We start from the raw sequence: 17,150 nt of genomic DNA, 5'->3' as shown, positions 1-17,150 counted from the left end.
GGCGTAGCTACCATCGAGGCAACTGAGGCAGCTGCCTTGGTAAAGTTTGGAAACTGTATTTGAACGAAGGAAATTCAATACTGCAAAAGATCGATATACTATAATAGAACAGTCAGGTGTGCCTCACCTTCTAAAACTTTCTGGTTTTACCCTTGGTTTGCAAAAAAAAAAAAATTAAATGTATATTACTATTATTATTTTGTGTACCTTAATAGTTTATGGTAAAATAAGTGTAGGTTATTGCACAAATCCAGGTATCTTCGCTATTTTAGAGACCTGAGGAATGGCACAATAATCACCGAGGGCAAAGCCAGAGGTGATTATGTGCCATCCCGAAAGTCTCTAAAATAGCGAAGATACTGTGGATTTGGGCAATAACCAATTTAGACTATGGCTCCTGCGGCTCTGGTCACTGCCAATAATGGCAGCTTCCTGATCGAATTAGTGTTAAAACAACTCACTGGTAGGCTTCCTAGATGAATATGATCATCTCTATTATCCAGTGATGTTTTCTTCACACTCTAGTGAGGATTTCTGATGGCTGTTGTGACTGGAATCCAGCAAAACACATGACGCACGTGACAAAAACTTTTGTCATGGGTATCTAACCAGTTTAGATACCTACCCGCGGGTATCTACTGAATTTTAAATACCTCATTAACGACCAAACTTCAAAGCATACCATGCGTACCATGGTCTAATTACATCTAATATGAGTTGCTGCAAGCAAAACATGCATACATGTTCAGTAGACATTTTCATAGGAAAAGGTTGCTCTGTGTATGCTCTAAATTATTTTTGTTAAATGTATTGATACAATACTGATCAAGCAAAACTTAATTATATTTACTGTATTGCAATTCTAAAATCTTTCAATAGTGTTGCATTTGATAAATCACGAGTGGTATTGCGTGAAATAAGCACTTGGCATTATTGTGCTAATTTCCTATGTGGGTATAATGTTTAATTATATAAGGTTAATCAGCCATCTTATTAGGGTGGCCATGACATGCACATCAGCTACAAATGTTTGGACATGTGTTCCATGGCACCTGCCACATTGGTAGGTTACATATATGTCCATAGGTGGTCTTTTTAATGTGGTTTCACCTTGCACTATCTATTATGCTATCATTCATAAACCAATGATACACATACTTTCTGTAACAACTTTAAACAGGCTGTAGGACCAGGCGTCCTACAGACCTTCAGCACTTGTGCTGTAAAGCCTTAATAAATAAATAAATAAATATATAATTACTTACGTACTAACCTGAAAGATTTATTAGACATTGCAGTATTAAAATTACTTCAAAGACAGCAAGTGAGATAGTCATCTTTACCAAAACATGCAATCTGCAAGTACATATGCCACCATAATTCACTATATTTCAATGACAAGTATATATACATACTTTTACTGTGTAACTAGGCAACAGACATGTCAGAGTGTGAGCTAAAAATATGTAAAGTCATACTAATACCATTGAACTTTTACATATTGTCCAGTACTTGCAAGTTTCAGACTTCTGCAAGTTTCAGACTTCTGCAAGTTATAGCAATGAATGCTGAATATATATATATATACATAGTTTTATCCTTTTTGCATTAGCATACATGATGTATACATACGTACTTCATGATCAATATGAAACTCATTCACTAACCAAGTTAGTAGCACACACTATTTTTATAATCAGTTCAAACGGCACTATTCTGTACTGATACTGTACCTAAGGAAATAATTTATCTTCCAATGAAACTTTAAAGTCTGAGGTTACCACTACCTGCATACTCAAAGTGCATGAAGCTATAGCTAGTGTAGCATGTTCATGTTGCTATAACACAGACTATGTGATAATACAAAATAATGTAATATAAATAATTAGAATATTGCATATAAACTGTACAACTTCATTACTACTAACAGAGAGGCATCAGTGAAAATGCCGATGAAACACAATGGTAGAGACTGCAGTAAGCAGTGTGATTAGCAATGCCAAGGCCAACTAGTTAGAGTTCCACTACAAGGCTATATATGACCTAATTTTAGAGAACCGTCGATATGTGCACATTTATCAAAATTTGTTTTATTGATTCTTTGTTGCCTACAGGGACAGAGGAATGGATTGGCTAAGTTTCAGCTTCATAAGATAAGCAGTGTGGGAAATACAGCAGTAGACACCCAGACCAGCAAATAAATCAATATGTACAGAAATAATTAGGGACTAGTCTATTTTGCTTTTTTTTCTACCTATTTTTCTTTCCAGCAATTCTTTTATTTTTCACCTATATTTTGCTCAAGAATTATAAATTTTACTCAGCACTGTTCTATGTTAATTGAATATTTCCAATTGGAAAGCTACAGTTTCGCCTTAAAGTGACTGTTCTATTAGAGTATCTCAATCAGCAATTACTTCAAACATGTAAAGCAAGAAGCTAGCTAATATTTGCTTAATCAACATGTGTAACTGTTTTATTAGGGTATCTCGATTGTCACTTTTTGTTCCTGTAACAATTCGCTATGCATTGTCAATATTTTAGCATGTCTGACTGTTCTATTAGAGTATCTCGATCTTTTGTGCAATTTTTTATGTGCACTTCACAAAAATTGTACCTATTATGCCAGCATTTTGCTCATTACTTTTACCCACCTATTAAGCCAAAAAAATTTCCAGCAAAATCAACAGGTCCCTAGAAATAATAGACTGTACATCTATGGCTTCATATACCATGACCTCTTTGCTCCTTAACATGGCAAGCTAATGACCTGGATGGACACCTCTCTTGATTAGCTTTTGGATGTGACCATCACTATGCAGATACAAAGTTTCAGTATATATTTCCTATGGAGCACTTTTATGGCTTCACAAATACATTGTCTATTGATTTTACTTGTCAGGTGCTTTGAGCATTGGTAATTTTAATGGCACCATATCTAATATATAAATTAAACAAATATTGTACCAAGTTTGGTGCTTTTATCAAAAAGTGAACAATTTTTTCGCTTAGCCGCTCTACTACATAATCCTGCAGTATTATTAAGAAGCAAAAGAGTGAAAGCCCCTCTCCTGACATTGGGGTGGGTCTTCAGTCCATCTGGCCTGCCTTCCTCAATGTCTGGCTATGTAAGCAAGTTAGTTTATTACTCACATCAAGAAGTTTATAATATAAACATATAATTATCATTCTCTTGCTCCCATACACAGTGAGATGAGACATGATGTTAAATATAGGCAGTAAAATGTAGCAAGGATCTGAAACGTAAATCAACAATTAATAATTTTCTTAAATTCCATAAAAATTTGTGAAGACTGCTCTAAAAGCATGAATATGCCAAGCCGTCATAAAGGGAAAAGCAAGGTTGGGCTTGAGTGATAATTATTTTATTGGAATCTTAGTGTGACTACCAGGGAGCACATGCACAGGATTTGGTTCAAATATGGGGGGTACTATTTGTCACCTCTGTTGAAATTGTTTGTTGGCTAACACCTCAATTTTGTTTTCCCACTTGAAGAGTAAGCACAGCGTAGTCTACAATGAGGCTATTGATGCAATGGAACCTTATACCTATTTAGTGGGAATTTAGTAATCACAATATTTATAACTAGACAGATGCTAAAAGCATTGTGGGGTGAGCCTGATCTTGAAGTAAATAGCTATTTAATGCAATCAACTGAACATACAATGACAGTTGAACGAAATCAAGGGTTTTGATCAAATCATTAAACTATCAAATGAAACATAATATGTGACTGAATTTTGGAAAACCATCGATATACGCACAATAGTAATAAAACACATTTTAAAAGTATTGGTAAAAAACGCAAGCTCCAGAAAAAAATTACGCAAGTTTTTATCGCCTCACTGGTGGGCGAATTAAGCCTCCAATGGATAAATCCTGGGCATCATCGTGTTCGCCTGTTCATAGGGAGTACAAAACTCTTTGTTTCATCTCCATGCACGAAAGGATTTCAAAGTTACAGACGTTTGTTTACGTTGCAGTGATGAAAGAATTTACCGATGATCGTTTTTCAGTGAATTTGCCTTCTTTCTCGAACACAGTAGCATGCCTGGGACAAAAACTATACCTTGGTGGATGCACAAATTCATGGCGAACACAATGAACATAGATTCAATTTCGTACGCTGTTGTATCAGTAAGTTATGATGGTTTATGTAAGCGCCTGTAGATTCTTTTCTCAATAGCTTCTGTACATATCAATTTATTTGCTCGTCCGGCTGTCTAGTGCTGTATTTCCAATGCTGCTTAACTTATGAAGTTGAAACTTCGCTAGTCCATTCCTCTGTTCCTGTAGAAAACAAAGAACAAGTAAAATGCATTTTGAAAATTGTGCGGATATCAACGGTTTTCTAAAATTAGGTCACATATGGTTGGCGGAAGCTGTGTAAATTGAGGCTTGATGATTTACTGTGGAACATATTCTAGTAGATGTGGCAGTTCTTGATTACTGGATGTATGTTAGATTCAAAGTTATCTTCTTGTTCTATATATGTTTTCGTTTTTATTGAGACTTCACGAGTATTATCTTTGTCAAAAGCCACTGTTGTAAGATAGCCATGTTGTGGGCATAAGATGCCATCTTCCTTACCTTCTTCTGTCTCGCCAATCTGCCATAACTGTAATGAGAAAATTGAAGCACTAGGTATTGCACACATTTACAAATCTTGCTCGTCTTTCTTCATCAGTTTCCTGATCTCTTCTAAGTCTGTCATGCTCCTTTCTTTTTCTCAGCCTCTCTTCTCTTCCACTCACAGTTTCAACACTTCTTGGCACATTGCTAGCCATTACACGAGAGAGCGTGCCACCTGCACAAGCCAAAAAAACATGAGAACGTGTTACTAGCCACGTGCATGAGAACATGTGATGTGCACCTTTGCCACGTCTTGATGGACTTCCGTGTTCTTTGTGTAAACTTTAGGATACATGACGGTCCACAGTTGAATCAACTACTGCCAGTGTGGGGCTCGCTCAGGCTCACTCTAATTAATATAACATGATATGATATTGTACTGCCCACCCAGGGGCGTAACTAAACCCGGGCCCGGTCCCGGGTGTCAGCACACTGTACTATATTACTGAAAAGATTGAGATACTCTAATAGAGCATAATGACTCTAATAAAGCAGTCACAGTGTTCAGAGAAGCAGTGTAGCGACTGTACCCAACTATGCAGTTACAAAAGAAAGATTTTGATTATCAGCAATATAATGGGAGGCAGCCATTGCCAGCAGGTTGTGACCTTTCTTTTTTCTCTCTCTCTTCAGCTTACCAAACCAGACAGTCTAGCTAGTATCAGTGTTAGTCTAGTTACTAGTTACGCCACTGCACCCACCCCTACTCTTGCCCAGACTGCTTTTTTCATTATGTATTTGGGTGGGGGAAGGAGGGTCTAGTGTAACTCCAATGGCCATTTTGTTCAGACTCTGGTGAAGGGTTACAAACAAGCATGAACAAAGCAAAACTTATGTTTTTGCTTTGTGCACCTGTTGCAGAAATATGGGTGTCAATGACCTGGAGTTGTCATACAGCATCTGCATTAAATATTTAGAAATTCTGAAATCTGGAATCACATACAAAACTGGCTATTTTTATTTTCATCCATTTACAAACTCAATTACGAGACAAAGGCCTCGATCTATAAAGAAAATGACTCAAAGATACATGGCTTGAGCGAGGCTTTGAGGATGGCTTTGACAGTGGTTCAACAATAATTATTAGTTTTGGAAAAGCTAATTGACTGCTGGATTGCCTGGATGTTCCATTAATCAATCTGTAGCGCTAGCTGTGCATACTGTAGTAAACCTGTGTTTCTGTTGAGGCTCCTGTGATCCCTTTTTAGTTAGTTATATTCCAAAGCAGAAGTTAAACGGACTGGTAAAAAAAATTTAATTAACATAGTATTTAGCTACAAATATTTATGGAAATACGAAGTGAACTTCTTAAATACTAGGATTTTTGTACACAATTTAGAGTTTTGCGGGGGCGTTGGTGATATGTTGCAAAAATCATTTAGTAGCTGCAGCAGCGGTATGAGGAACGAGAAAATAATTATTTTGTTCGCAACCCTTAATTGGAATTACTCCAGACCCTTTCCCCCCACCCAAATACGAAGAGAAAAAAAGCGGTCACGACACTAGCTCACCACAGTGGAGCATATACTATCTATGCTCCGAGGGACCCTCCTTAAAAGACTAGGCCTGACAGTGACTATATATCTCGGGGTCACAAAATTCACACTTCATTTATTACTTCAATGGTAGACTTTATTCATTACTGCGTTCAGTCTGCATTACACGGGGACACGCCCTGGAAAAGGCAACTTTCTTTGCGGCAGTATATATAGCACACACTATAAACATTACATTTTAGATAAGCGTACAATAATTACATACCGGAGTGTTCACAACATAAAGAAGTTCTTCTTAATGGTCTCATGACCTTATTTATTGTGGCCCCTCCTACGTAGCTACCTTCGATAAAATTCCGGTCACGCGCAGATCATCACGTGCAGTTTGGATCGTGATACAGCATAAGGCACAGAGGCAGGAAATATAGCCAACATTCTGAAGCGAATTCGGTTCTATAAGCTAATTGTGCAAATTTAATAGTTAAGTTTATGCTGCTAGAGCAGGCGGCACTGCATCATCCAGAAAAAAAATACTAAGGGGGTGGCTGGTCCAGGCTGGAGTTAGGAGTATTGCTGTATTGCATTCATATCAAATCAATGCAGAGACTTGATCCATGGCCCCAGCTGCAGACAGCCTAAGCAACTAACTTCCTGAGGAGCCATCAGTGGTGGATCTAAAAAATTTCAGAGTGGGGTTTCAGGTTCCACCCAACTTCAGCCAGTACAGTTTAGCATGCAAAGCATGTCTTCTGGGGTATGCTCCTTCAGAGCAAAATTTGAAATGTGATTAAATCTGGAAGCAGCTGCAGTTTTGACTGAAATGTTGGATGCTGGGATTTAGTTCTCTACATGTTGATACAATAATATGTAGACTTTTTAGTGCAACTGAACAAAACTGAAGAATGTGTACTGGTGCTGTACTTTATGTGTTAATATGATTGGGGTCATCATCTAACACATCAGTAACCCTGCATGTAACTAAGTAGCTATGTAACTCCGTGACCATACATGGTGGATGGCTAGTTTGCAGTATTTTATCACTCCAGTAATACAAATGAACCCTATGACCATGTAGCTCCATGCCCTAGCAAGGTGGGTGGCTAGTCACCCCATCCACCCCCCTGGATCAGTCCCTGTAGAGCTGACTTTTACTACAGTGTAACAACAACTAACACCCGACTGTTGTATTATAGTACAGTAAGTGACTGGGCTTGGCTATTTTGATTTAGTAATACTATTACTACAAATATTCTATTTTGATTATTTACACTTTAGATGAACAGCTGTGAAAAAAGGATGCAGCCCATAAAAATTCCAGGGTGGAAAAGATGTGAAATCAAAGGTGACAGCAACAGTATGGCTGCAATGATATTAAAGCCAATGATGAGTAATCATTAAAAATGATTGGCATTATCATCATCAGCCATTCCTTAATACACTGGGTACACTATGCAATTGTTTGTATACATCAGCATGGCTACTTACTATTAAAAGAGTTGGCTACTATTATAGATTATTGTGGTATAGAATCATCATTTGATAAATGGATTCAAAGTTGAAAGTTTTGCATGCTCATAAAACTATTTCAGCAATATTATCATATATCATGTAACTAAACACCCACTTGGTTCTGCTATTAAAGTACAATCCAAGTTTGCATGCACAAAATTTATATAAAGACTAGCCACTATACTTATTTATACACTGATTGTAGTTCATGGTGCCACGGACTGACATAATTTAGTGATGAAGAAGATGATGATAGTGTTCTCCCAAGTGATGAGGCAAAGTCTCCATATAATTGAACATCATCGTCACTGATTTGTAATAGTTCCTCATCAGGTTTGTTAAGGTATTTGGTGATCAGTATGAATGCTGGTCTGCTCTTAGGGCGAGGATGCCTACACAAAGGGAACAAAGCATGTGGATGCAACCGTATTAAAATTTACCCATATATATACATATATGGTTATGCACAGAATCTAACAGAGCTGTTTGCTGCTTATAAACTTATTCTACTTTGGGACCCTAGAATATTAGGTTAAAGCACTATGGTTGCGTCTACTAGGTGACTCTACTTGAATTCAGTATGGGTTCTAACAGAAAAGCATACACGTTCTATGGAAACACAAGATTGGTGGCCAAGACGCTACCACGAATTGAAGATAAGTGCTATAATATTGTTAATGCTGGCTGAACATAGCTGAAAATAAAGTGTAATGGCCACTTCCGCTATTCCAGCAATTGGTAGTTGGGGAATGAAAAAAAAAGCCTGGTGCCATTCTTTCCACTGTAATGCGTTACAAAAAAGTAAACAAGCAATAGTACGGAAAAAGTTAGAATTTTAAGTTTGATTAGGGATCATAGAAATGAAACAAGGGAGGTCACCTACACCTGAAAACATAATAATTTTAATCTCCCAATTCAGTCATGGGTGTAAACTGAAGTAGGGATTCAATGTCGACTAGTATATCTGGAGGTGCAGGAGATCTCCCTTGTTCCACTACTTCATATTTCTATGATCCCTAATCGAACTTAAATTCTTAATTTTTCCTTATACTTGTTTTTCATATACACCGTATATACGTATCACAAGGAACAATTATTAAATAATTTATAAATGGAACTTTTCTAATGCATTGAAACCAAGTACACCTACAAGACAGTACTCTTACACTTGTTAATGGCGTAAGTTATGAACTGCTGCTTCTTTGTATTATAGAAGCCTTTTGATTAGTGCAATTTTTGTTAACTTCTGTAAACTTAGCTGCTGCTTACTGAGTTACAGTATTACAGTATGTTTATGACACCCAGTGGTCCTGAGGTTTGTTGACAGTATAACCTGCTCAAGTTGGCGGTCTGTAAAATTTCATACCGCAATTGTACTTTATGGAAAATAAATAATATTTTTCTGTTTGATTCCACCCATGTACAAAAGAAGTAATAAAAATAAACTGGTGTTCTGGAACAATAGCATCACTAGCATCTACAGCTGTAACACCAGCTGTTTGGGCTACTTTATACAAACAGTGGTTTCATCTGTACTTGTGCTACTACACATGAAATACTATTACACAGCTGTTTCTTAAAATACACACACTCTGCTATTTAGTTTAGTTTGAAAATTAAGTAGCTATGGCTTGAATAAGAACTCAGTATGGTATTTATTTTTAGCAGGTAACTAGTTGTCTTACACAAATAAGCACATGCATATAATTAATATGTAAGAGAGTCTACATATACACTCAACAAGTACACAATTGCATTCAATCTTTTTACCAGCTGCCATGACAAGCTAATGCATGGTAAAGAACACAGTGTCCAATGCAATTATGCTATACAGAGTTCAAATTATCCTTAACCTTTCCCAGTTCATTCAATACTGTTACATAATCAAATTTCACTGCTGTTACATAGAATTATGTATGTACCTTTTTGGTAGTGCTCTACAATACATGTACCATATTTACTTGGTTAAATGCTGCACCTTCAGTATTAGCCACTCTTGAGTGGTGTCATGATCGATTTTAAAAATAAGAGCTTCAACATTATTTTCAAGCATTGAGTGGTGGTCAAATTTGTATAGTTGCTGCATCGATTGTATGAACTAAGGTAATAAACGCTGTAGTATTTAACCAAATAAATACAGTAATTTTAATGTTCTACTGTTACAGGAAGTATTACATATAACCAGTGTTGGGAGTAATGCGTTACATAAGTAACACGCTACGTAATATTATTACTTTTGTGGTAACAAAGTATTATAACGAAATACGCTATAAAAACAGGTAATATAAGTTATAGTTATATCCCGGTACGAGGGTGATATCATCCGAGTATATAGAATATAACTATTTTATATCCCAGTGCGCGGGAGTGCGCAGACGTTTACGGATAGTAATTTAAGTTCCGGTTTGAGTTCCTGCCACTGTGCTCAAGATTTCGTCCGAATTGTGTGGAGATTCTACTTCGTAGCTACAAGAGAGACCTTACATACTGCCTACAAACTGTAGCGAAGGGCGGTGTTATGAAGCAGCGGTTCCAGGTACGATTCGCCTTTGTCAGAAATTGGTATGGTGGTGTCGCGTGGTGTGCAAGAGAAAAATAAAGACCAACAAGTGGCTACCATAGTCCGAGATAGAACGATGAAGCTAGAGGAAGTTAGTTCTTCACCATAGTGACCGTTGGGAGTGATTGCTGGAGCGAAAATCGTCACGGACTATTCTTGACATTTGTTAAACTATCATATTGGTAACTTGTAGTGTTATTGTGTAAAGGGTTAACAGTTTTCTTGTAAGATTTAGCTAGTTTTAAGTGCTGTATTGGTGTGTTTTGTATCAATATTTCCTTATTTGGCTCTTTGTTCCATTGGTAAACAATGCCATTCGCGGTTATTATGATGTCACGAAAGAGACTGAGTGGCTCCGCAACAGGGTGATAAGTTAGTTATCACTGGGTGATAACTAATATATCGTACAGTAGCAGCGCCACTCTGTCTAGCTGTATGGTAGTTATAACCCAGCGCGGCACTTTGATACTCCCACGCACTGGGATGTAACTCATGTTACTTCACTTACAAATGTAACGCGTTACCTAAGTAATATAGTTACTGTAACGAGTCTAATATTACGTAATATTATTACTACAAGTAACGAAGTTACTAATCTCGTTAGTTAGCCTCTGAGTAATGCCTAGCCACAACGAAGTAACGAAGCCTACTGAATGAAGCTTATTCACCAGCTTCTTACTGATAGCCAAGATTTGTACATTGTCCAACAACGCAATCATGTCAAGTGATAAAGTGGTAGTTTCACACGTGAAAGTTTAAGGCTGTGGACACAAAGTAATATAATATGTAATATTATTATAGTTACTTTATTTTATGGGTAATATGTAACTGTAACTAAATAGTTCAGTTGCAAGTAATATGTAATATGTAACTAGTTACTTTTACAAAGTAACTTGCCCAACACTGCATATAACTTTATGCAGAGAGATATGTACTCATGCAGGTACATGTAAACAATTAGATAAACCTACCAACATCGAATCATTAATTTGTACATTAACTTGGGACATCCTGATGGTGGTGGAAGTCTGTAACCACTGTCGATTAGTGTGAGAATCTACAGAGGATATGCAACATATATGCAACTGAGAAATTGTTCACACCTCTTTCACTGGAGTTTCTTCAAAAGGCTTACAGCCCAAACTCCACATTTCATAAAGAACACACCCAAAACTCCAAACATCACTGAAAGTGGAGTACTTTTTATACTGGAGGGCCTGTAGATCAAATTGCAATGAAGAACAGTGTGATTGCCATGCCATGTAACCCACTTCTGGAGCTGTCCATTTAACAGGGATCTTTCCTCCAGATGTGATATAGTATTTGTGATCATCCAAATCTCTTGACATTCCAAAATCAGCAATCTGCAAAACAAAAAGAAACACTACATCTTGTTCTCTTACAAATGATAGGTATGATTGACGCATGAAGATTCACATATGCATACATGGTGTTTAACTACATGATTAAGATACACGGTAGTGTGCTGTGTGGCCCAAGAAGCTACTGTGCCACACTGGGTACATACAATATATTAACAGGAAGAAAGTGTGATTTCCATACTGTGTGTTCCCCTATCCTAATGTAATGAATTTAACAGGAGTGGTGTAACAGTTTACATGCCAAATTTTAAGGAAATTCCATTACCCAACCCTGAAATACACGTAACCAAAGTTTCGGTTTTTTTTCTTCATCTTTTTGCTTTGCACACATTTCAAAAACACATAATGTGTAATCTTATTGAGCTGAAATTTGTTGCAGGTCTAAACACAAATCCCAGTACCAAATGTTGTGCAAATCTAATGTATATTCACAGAATTATGACTAATTATTTGCATAAAATGATTAAAATTCTATCACACCTACAAGGTAAACCCTTTTATGGAATTGGTTGAAAATCAGTTTGTGGATAGATTAGCCGTCGAGGAATGCCTTAAGATAGGAATCGAGATGAAGACTACGGAGATATAATGTGAAACCAAATGTGTGCAACAATTGTGTGATCGAGTTTTGGGAATAGAAAACATTAGTTTTACACCTAGCTACTAGGCAAACCACTTATGGGAATGAGCTGAAAATTGGTATGTAGATGGACTGATCGTTCTTTCAGTGTCATAGAAGAATCAGATTAAAAGACAACCAACTACATATGTGACCGGGCCTGCGAAAACAGGGCATGTGGGCACAAACTACACCCCATCACTCTACAGGTCATATCTTAGTGCTGGAATAGTATATTTGCATTCTGTAACTTGCATCATGATGCCAATTAAATGTTTATTAAAAGCTGAAAATTGTAATGCCATAGCATAATGGTACAAAAAGGTATGAGTGATGAAAGTGTGAAAAAGTAGGCAAAAATCATGTGCCCACATGCCCTATTATCGCAGGCCCGGTCACATATGTACATGTAGCATGTGTGCAATTGAGATAACCTTACAGTCACCCTATTAGAACATTCAGCTACATTGTATTCTATTAGAGTGTTCACAGGGGCGTAGGAAGATATTTAACTTATGGGTGCCCATTGGTAAAGCTGAAGACCCAAAAAAAAAAAAAGGTTGCGACTGCTTTATTAGAGTTATTGACTGCTCTATTAGAGTATCTTGATCTTTTCAGTAATATATAGTACAGTGTGCTGACACCCGTTAGTTACGCAACTGGAAATATTTATGGGTGCCCAAGTACCCATGGAACCCATGCTTCCTACGCTCCTGGTTCAGCTATGTAAAAAGTCACCTTCTAGTTCATCTACATAAGAAGTCATCGTGTAGTGAGTTCAGCTAGTAGCAAGTTATCCTATAGAGAGTTCAGTGGGCCTGAAATATGCTCAAAATTTGTCCTAAAATGCTTTCAGAAATTTCCCATAATTTTCACCTATTATGTTCTTCAGAGTTCTCATTATGCTTGCATTGTGGTTCTCAGTTAGCAAGATTTCTTACAAATTACAAGTCACCCTGTAGAGAGATACATTTCTAGTCACCCTACATTACTACATTAAGCTACATTACATCAAGCTACATTAAACGTCACCCTGTAGAGAGTTCAGCTACACAAAAGTGAGAGTTCAACTAAATTATAAATCATGCTGTAGAAAGTTCTGAATCAGCTACATTATAAGCCACTCTATAGACAGTTTAGCTATATATGTAACGAGTCATCCTATAGAGAGATCAGTACAATAGTTTTATCTTGTGAATAAAGTTGAAGCATATTTCCATAAGGGTTTACACAACAATGACTATGTGTTCTTGCTAGTGCTGCACATACTTTGACATGTCACATAAACACTTTGTATAATTGTGACCTGCTGAGTGAAAACCCATCGATAAATGCTGTGTGGAGAAATAGGGTCTGGCTATGTGAGACTAGTCTATTGCTATAACTCCAAGAGTATTAACCTGAAACTTTAGCAGCTCATTATTCAGTTTTTTTTATTATTATTGCTCTACTTTATTTTACTGGGGAAAGCTCTGTTATCCCTCAAGACAACAAAAGAGTCATAAAACGAAGCCTGAGAAAATGCTAACTAGTCAGGTTTTTTGCTGAGCAGGTCACATAAGTAAACATTCATTAACCTTGCAAACATCTTGTTCGGTCACCAATATATTCCTGGCAGCTAAGTCACGATGTACAAATCCTTGATTAGCAAGGTAGTTCATTCCTGCTGCAATCTCTCTGGCAAACTTTAGCAGTAGTGGAGGTACTGTGTCTGGAACTTCTTCACCTTCCATCACACTAAATACCAACCGAAACATGAATGCTGAGGTACAGTACTAGCTATGTACAATATACAAAATACACACAATGTAGGTATTAAACGCAGTATGCCAGATTTATATATTCTGTAATTGTTGCTAATAATAGAAATTTTTACTTGTACTGTATCTTGTATTAGCACTGGTATCTTCCCTACATGCATGTGCAATTTTACGACAGCTCACTTTACTTGTCAGATTGATTGTGTATTCTACCTGACAATAGAGAGTGATAAAAGCATATTCTTCTAAATGAAAATTAATGGTATACAGTACAAAAAACCAAGACATGATACATAAGAATCAGTTATCAAATATATCTTTAAAATTATAATACACAATGCTCTCTAACGCAAATTATCATGTAGTCATCAAAATGGCTTTAGTAATGAGCTACACACATGAGTTGACCATCATAACCTGGACACCAATACTGTAAAATGACATATTTTTCACAGATATGTAGGTATATTTCTACTCTATTCAATAAACTCGTATTGCACCTCCATGGACCATGCTGCACCATGGGTGGGGTGGTGAGGGTAGTGGGTGGAAAGGGAATCAGTTTGTTCAAGTTTTGTATGTACACAGCATCAACAATACTTTGGTTTTATAAATATTGACATCAAATTAATTTTACAACTTACTCAGGTTGCAGTGAGATTAAACATCCTCGAAGATCACCTTTTTTGGCATACTCCAGTATAATCATTGCAGGATCTGTTGTGACCATTCCATACGTTCTAATAACATTGTCATGAATAAACTGAGCCATTAAGGCTGCTTCTTGAAAGAACTTTATTTTATCTTTCTGTGAAGCTCTTTGATTTAGAGTCTTTACAGCAACTTCTTTTGATGTGTTATCATCTGTCCATGTTGCCAAGGTAACCACACCAAATTCTCCATGTCCCAATTCTTTTACTGTACTACAAAAGAATATTATTTTAAACAAATTTTTTACATATAAGTATATCTTTGTGTCAACAACATCATTAAATGTACACAGTAATAACATGTATTCAAATACATACCAAATGCTATCTGATGATATTTCCATCACCATAGTCTCTTTAATTTGAGCAAGCAATGAAATTAAACAAGCAGGAGGTTGTACAAATGATTGGAGACGTTGATAATGACCACCACTGTTAGTATATTGCTGAGATGGTTTGGCTACTATTGAATCATCATATGCCACAGAGTAGCCATCACTATCTGGTTCTGCCTCAGGCTCTCCATCAAATGGTGGTTCCATATAACCATCTGGGCTATGTCCATTTGATCCTTCATCTTTCTCTACTGGCACCTCATAATTATTGATTGTAGCAGGATTACCCAGAATGACACCATCCTCCTTCTTGGGTGAAATCAAGTTATGTGAATTTGGCTAGAATAAATAAGTCATTAATAATCATACAATACCTTCACATAAACTAGTTTATGTAAGTATGTAGTCTAGTCAACCATACGTATGTTTTAGTTACATATATGTATTAAAAACTTACATTTTCTTCAGTAGTGTATTTAACACTGGGATTGACTGTCACATATACTTGATGTAGCATTTCTATGGAGTCATAAGTACGTAAATAGTTGCACATACATATGACTTGTTCATGGGTACACAGTAAGTGGTAAATTACCTGCATTTTTATTTGTGTTTTCTTCTCTTTTTTGCCTTATGAACAATAATATGATGATGATGATGATGATAATGAAAGATATTAACGCAACAAAGAATGACACAACCACTGTCACTATGATAGTAGTTGTACTACCATCATTACTACCAGCTTGATCCATGGTTGTGTCTATTAGGTACCCACATACGTAAGTGTGTATTTCAACAAATTAAGTTAACATACGTACCATCATCTTTGCATGTGATTTCACTACCGCTCCAAAGTCCATCACTCTGACAGGTCCTATTGTCACCACCAGCTAGCCTGTAACCAGTGTTACATGTGATACTACAAGTGTCTCCCTCATAACCCACTCCTACTCTACCAGAACTACATGACATTCCTCCATTGGATGGTGTTGATAGGTTATCACATCGGATGTCTACAAGCATACGTGAATATGCATACAAAGTTTAAAAGAATCATATATTCATACCAATTAAAAACTGTATTAATGGTTGTCGGTTATTTGCAACAATGTCTGGATTAGCTAAGCTAAATGTACTTGATGAATTAACTAAAGTACTGCCATAAATAATGTATCCTTCAGTTGCAATAGTCCACATTTGATAACGTGTGTCTGGTGGATGATAATATCCTATAACATCTCCAGCTTCAAACTCAATTCTGTCACTCCCATTAAGTGACATATTCAACAACCAGTATACACTACTGCCACTCCCAACTTGAACTACTTCACTTTCTGCTAACTGAATTTCACCAATTCTATTAAACTCCACATCAGGTGTTATTGGATGCCACACTTCAAAATGAGGATCAGTTTTTCCGGAAGCAATTCTATTCATACTAGCAGTTACACCTGTTATTCTACCATTACAAGTAAAATTAGCACGTGGAAAATTGATTGACGTTGTGGTGGAATACTACGGTCTCCTCTCTGCTGAACTGGGACTTCATCAAAACAACTTATCCCACCTGTGTGTATAAGATACCATCATAAAATAAATGTGACAGGATATTGAAAACAGTTACAAATCATGCACACATACAACTATTTCCAAAAAAATTTCATATAGCTTCACACCAATGTACCTTTCATAAAGTGTATTGAAAACAATGGGTGAAATAATGGGTGTTATAAGAAAAATATTGTAACTCGCTGAGCGAAAACCTGTCGTTACCACTGTGAAATTTTCTCGAACTTCATTTATGACTTCTCTGTGTTCTAGAGGGAAAAACCAATGGGCTAGCTGTAAGTTTTAGCCTTATCTGGGAAATACTTTTGTAGTAGTAGACAGCAGGAAGAGCAAAACAATCAATTTGTACAGTGAACATGCTTAATAAATTACAATCACTGCATGATTTAATTAATCATACAATCATACATGTAAGTCACTAGTGCAACAGCTAGGCCATGGAATTGGGTAACCTTGAACTGAGTAATGAATTTACGTACAGTTTTTTTTACCTATGTCCACTCATGCTTTCAAGTAAGAAGGCTGTTCAAGCTTAGAAACGGCAATGAAAAGT

The 17,150-nt window shown here is 36.7% G+C and overlaps 2 protein-coding genes across 2 annotated transcripts in view; both read right to left on the bottom strand.

The window, feature by feature from the left end:
• LOC136254708 (uncharacterized) overlaps nt 1-6,510 on the bottom strand; it is a 37,724-nt gene extending 31,214 nt beyond the window's left edge. The window contains exons 1-2 of the mRNA XM_066047445.1: nt 6,416-6,510; nt 1,274-1,356 (exon numbers count right to left, since the gene is read on the bottom strand). Coding sequence (XP_065903517.1) covers nt 1,274-1,337 — 64 coding nt within the window. The 5' untranslated portion in view covers nt 1,338-1,356; nt 6,416-6,510. The remainder of the gene's footprint in view (nt 1-1,273; nt 1,357-6,415) is intronic.
• A 1,234-nt stretch (nt 6,511-7,744) lies between these two features.
• On the bottom strand, nt 7,745-16,709 carry LOC136254710 (uncharacterized). The gene is made up of 11 exons (XM_066047447.1): nt 16,096-16,709; nt 15,847-16,041; nt 15,621-15,788; nt 15,483-15,544; nt 15,009-15,364; nt 14,625-14,903; nt 13,798-13,957; nt 11,491-11,583; nt 11,323-11,436; nt 11,191-11,276; nt 7,745-8,051 (listed from the first exon to the last, which is right to left on the bottom strand). The coding sequence occupies exons 1-11, from the start codon at nt 16,463-16,465 to the stop codon at nt 7,844-7,846; spliced, it is 2,091 nt and encodes a 696-aa protein (XP_065903519.1). The 5' UTR covers nt 16,466-16,709; the 3' UTR covers nt 7,745-7,843.
• Nucleotides 16,710-17,150: the final 441 nt, after the last annotated feature.

Source organism: Dysidea avara, chromosome 4 (genome assembly GCF_963678975.1).
Source record: "Dysidea avara chromosome 4, odDysAvar1.4, whole genome shotgun sequence".
In the NCBI taxonomy this organism is placed as follows: domain Eukaryota; kingdom Metazoa; phylum Porifera; class Demospongiae; order Dictyoceratida; family Dysideidae; genus Dysidea; species Dysidea avara.
The sequence above is the reverse complement of the archived record's forward strand: the minus strand, read 5'-3'. Positions and strand labels throughout refer to the sequence as shown.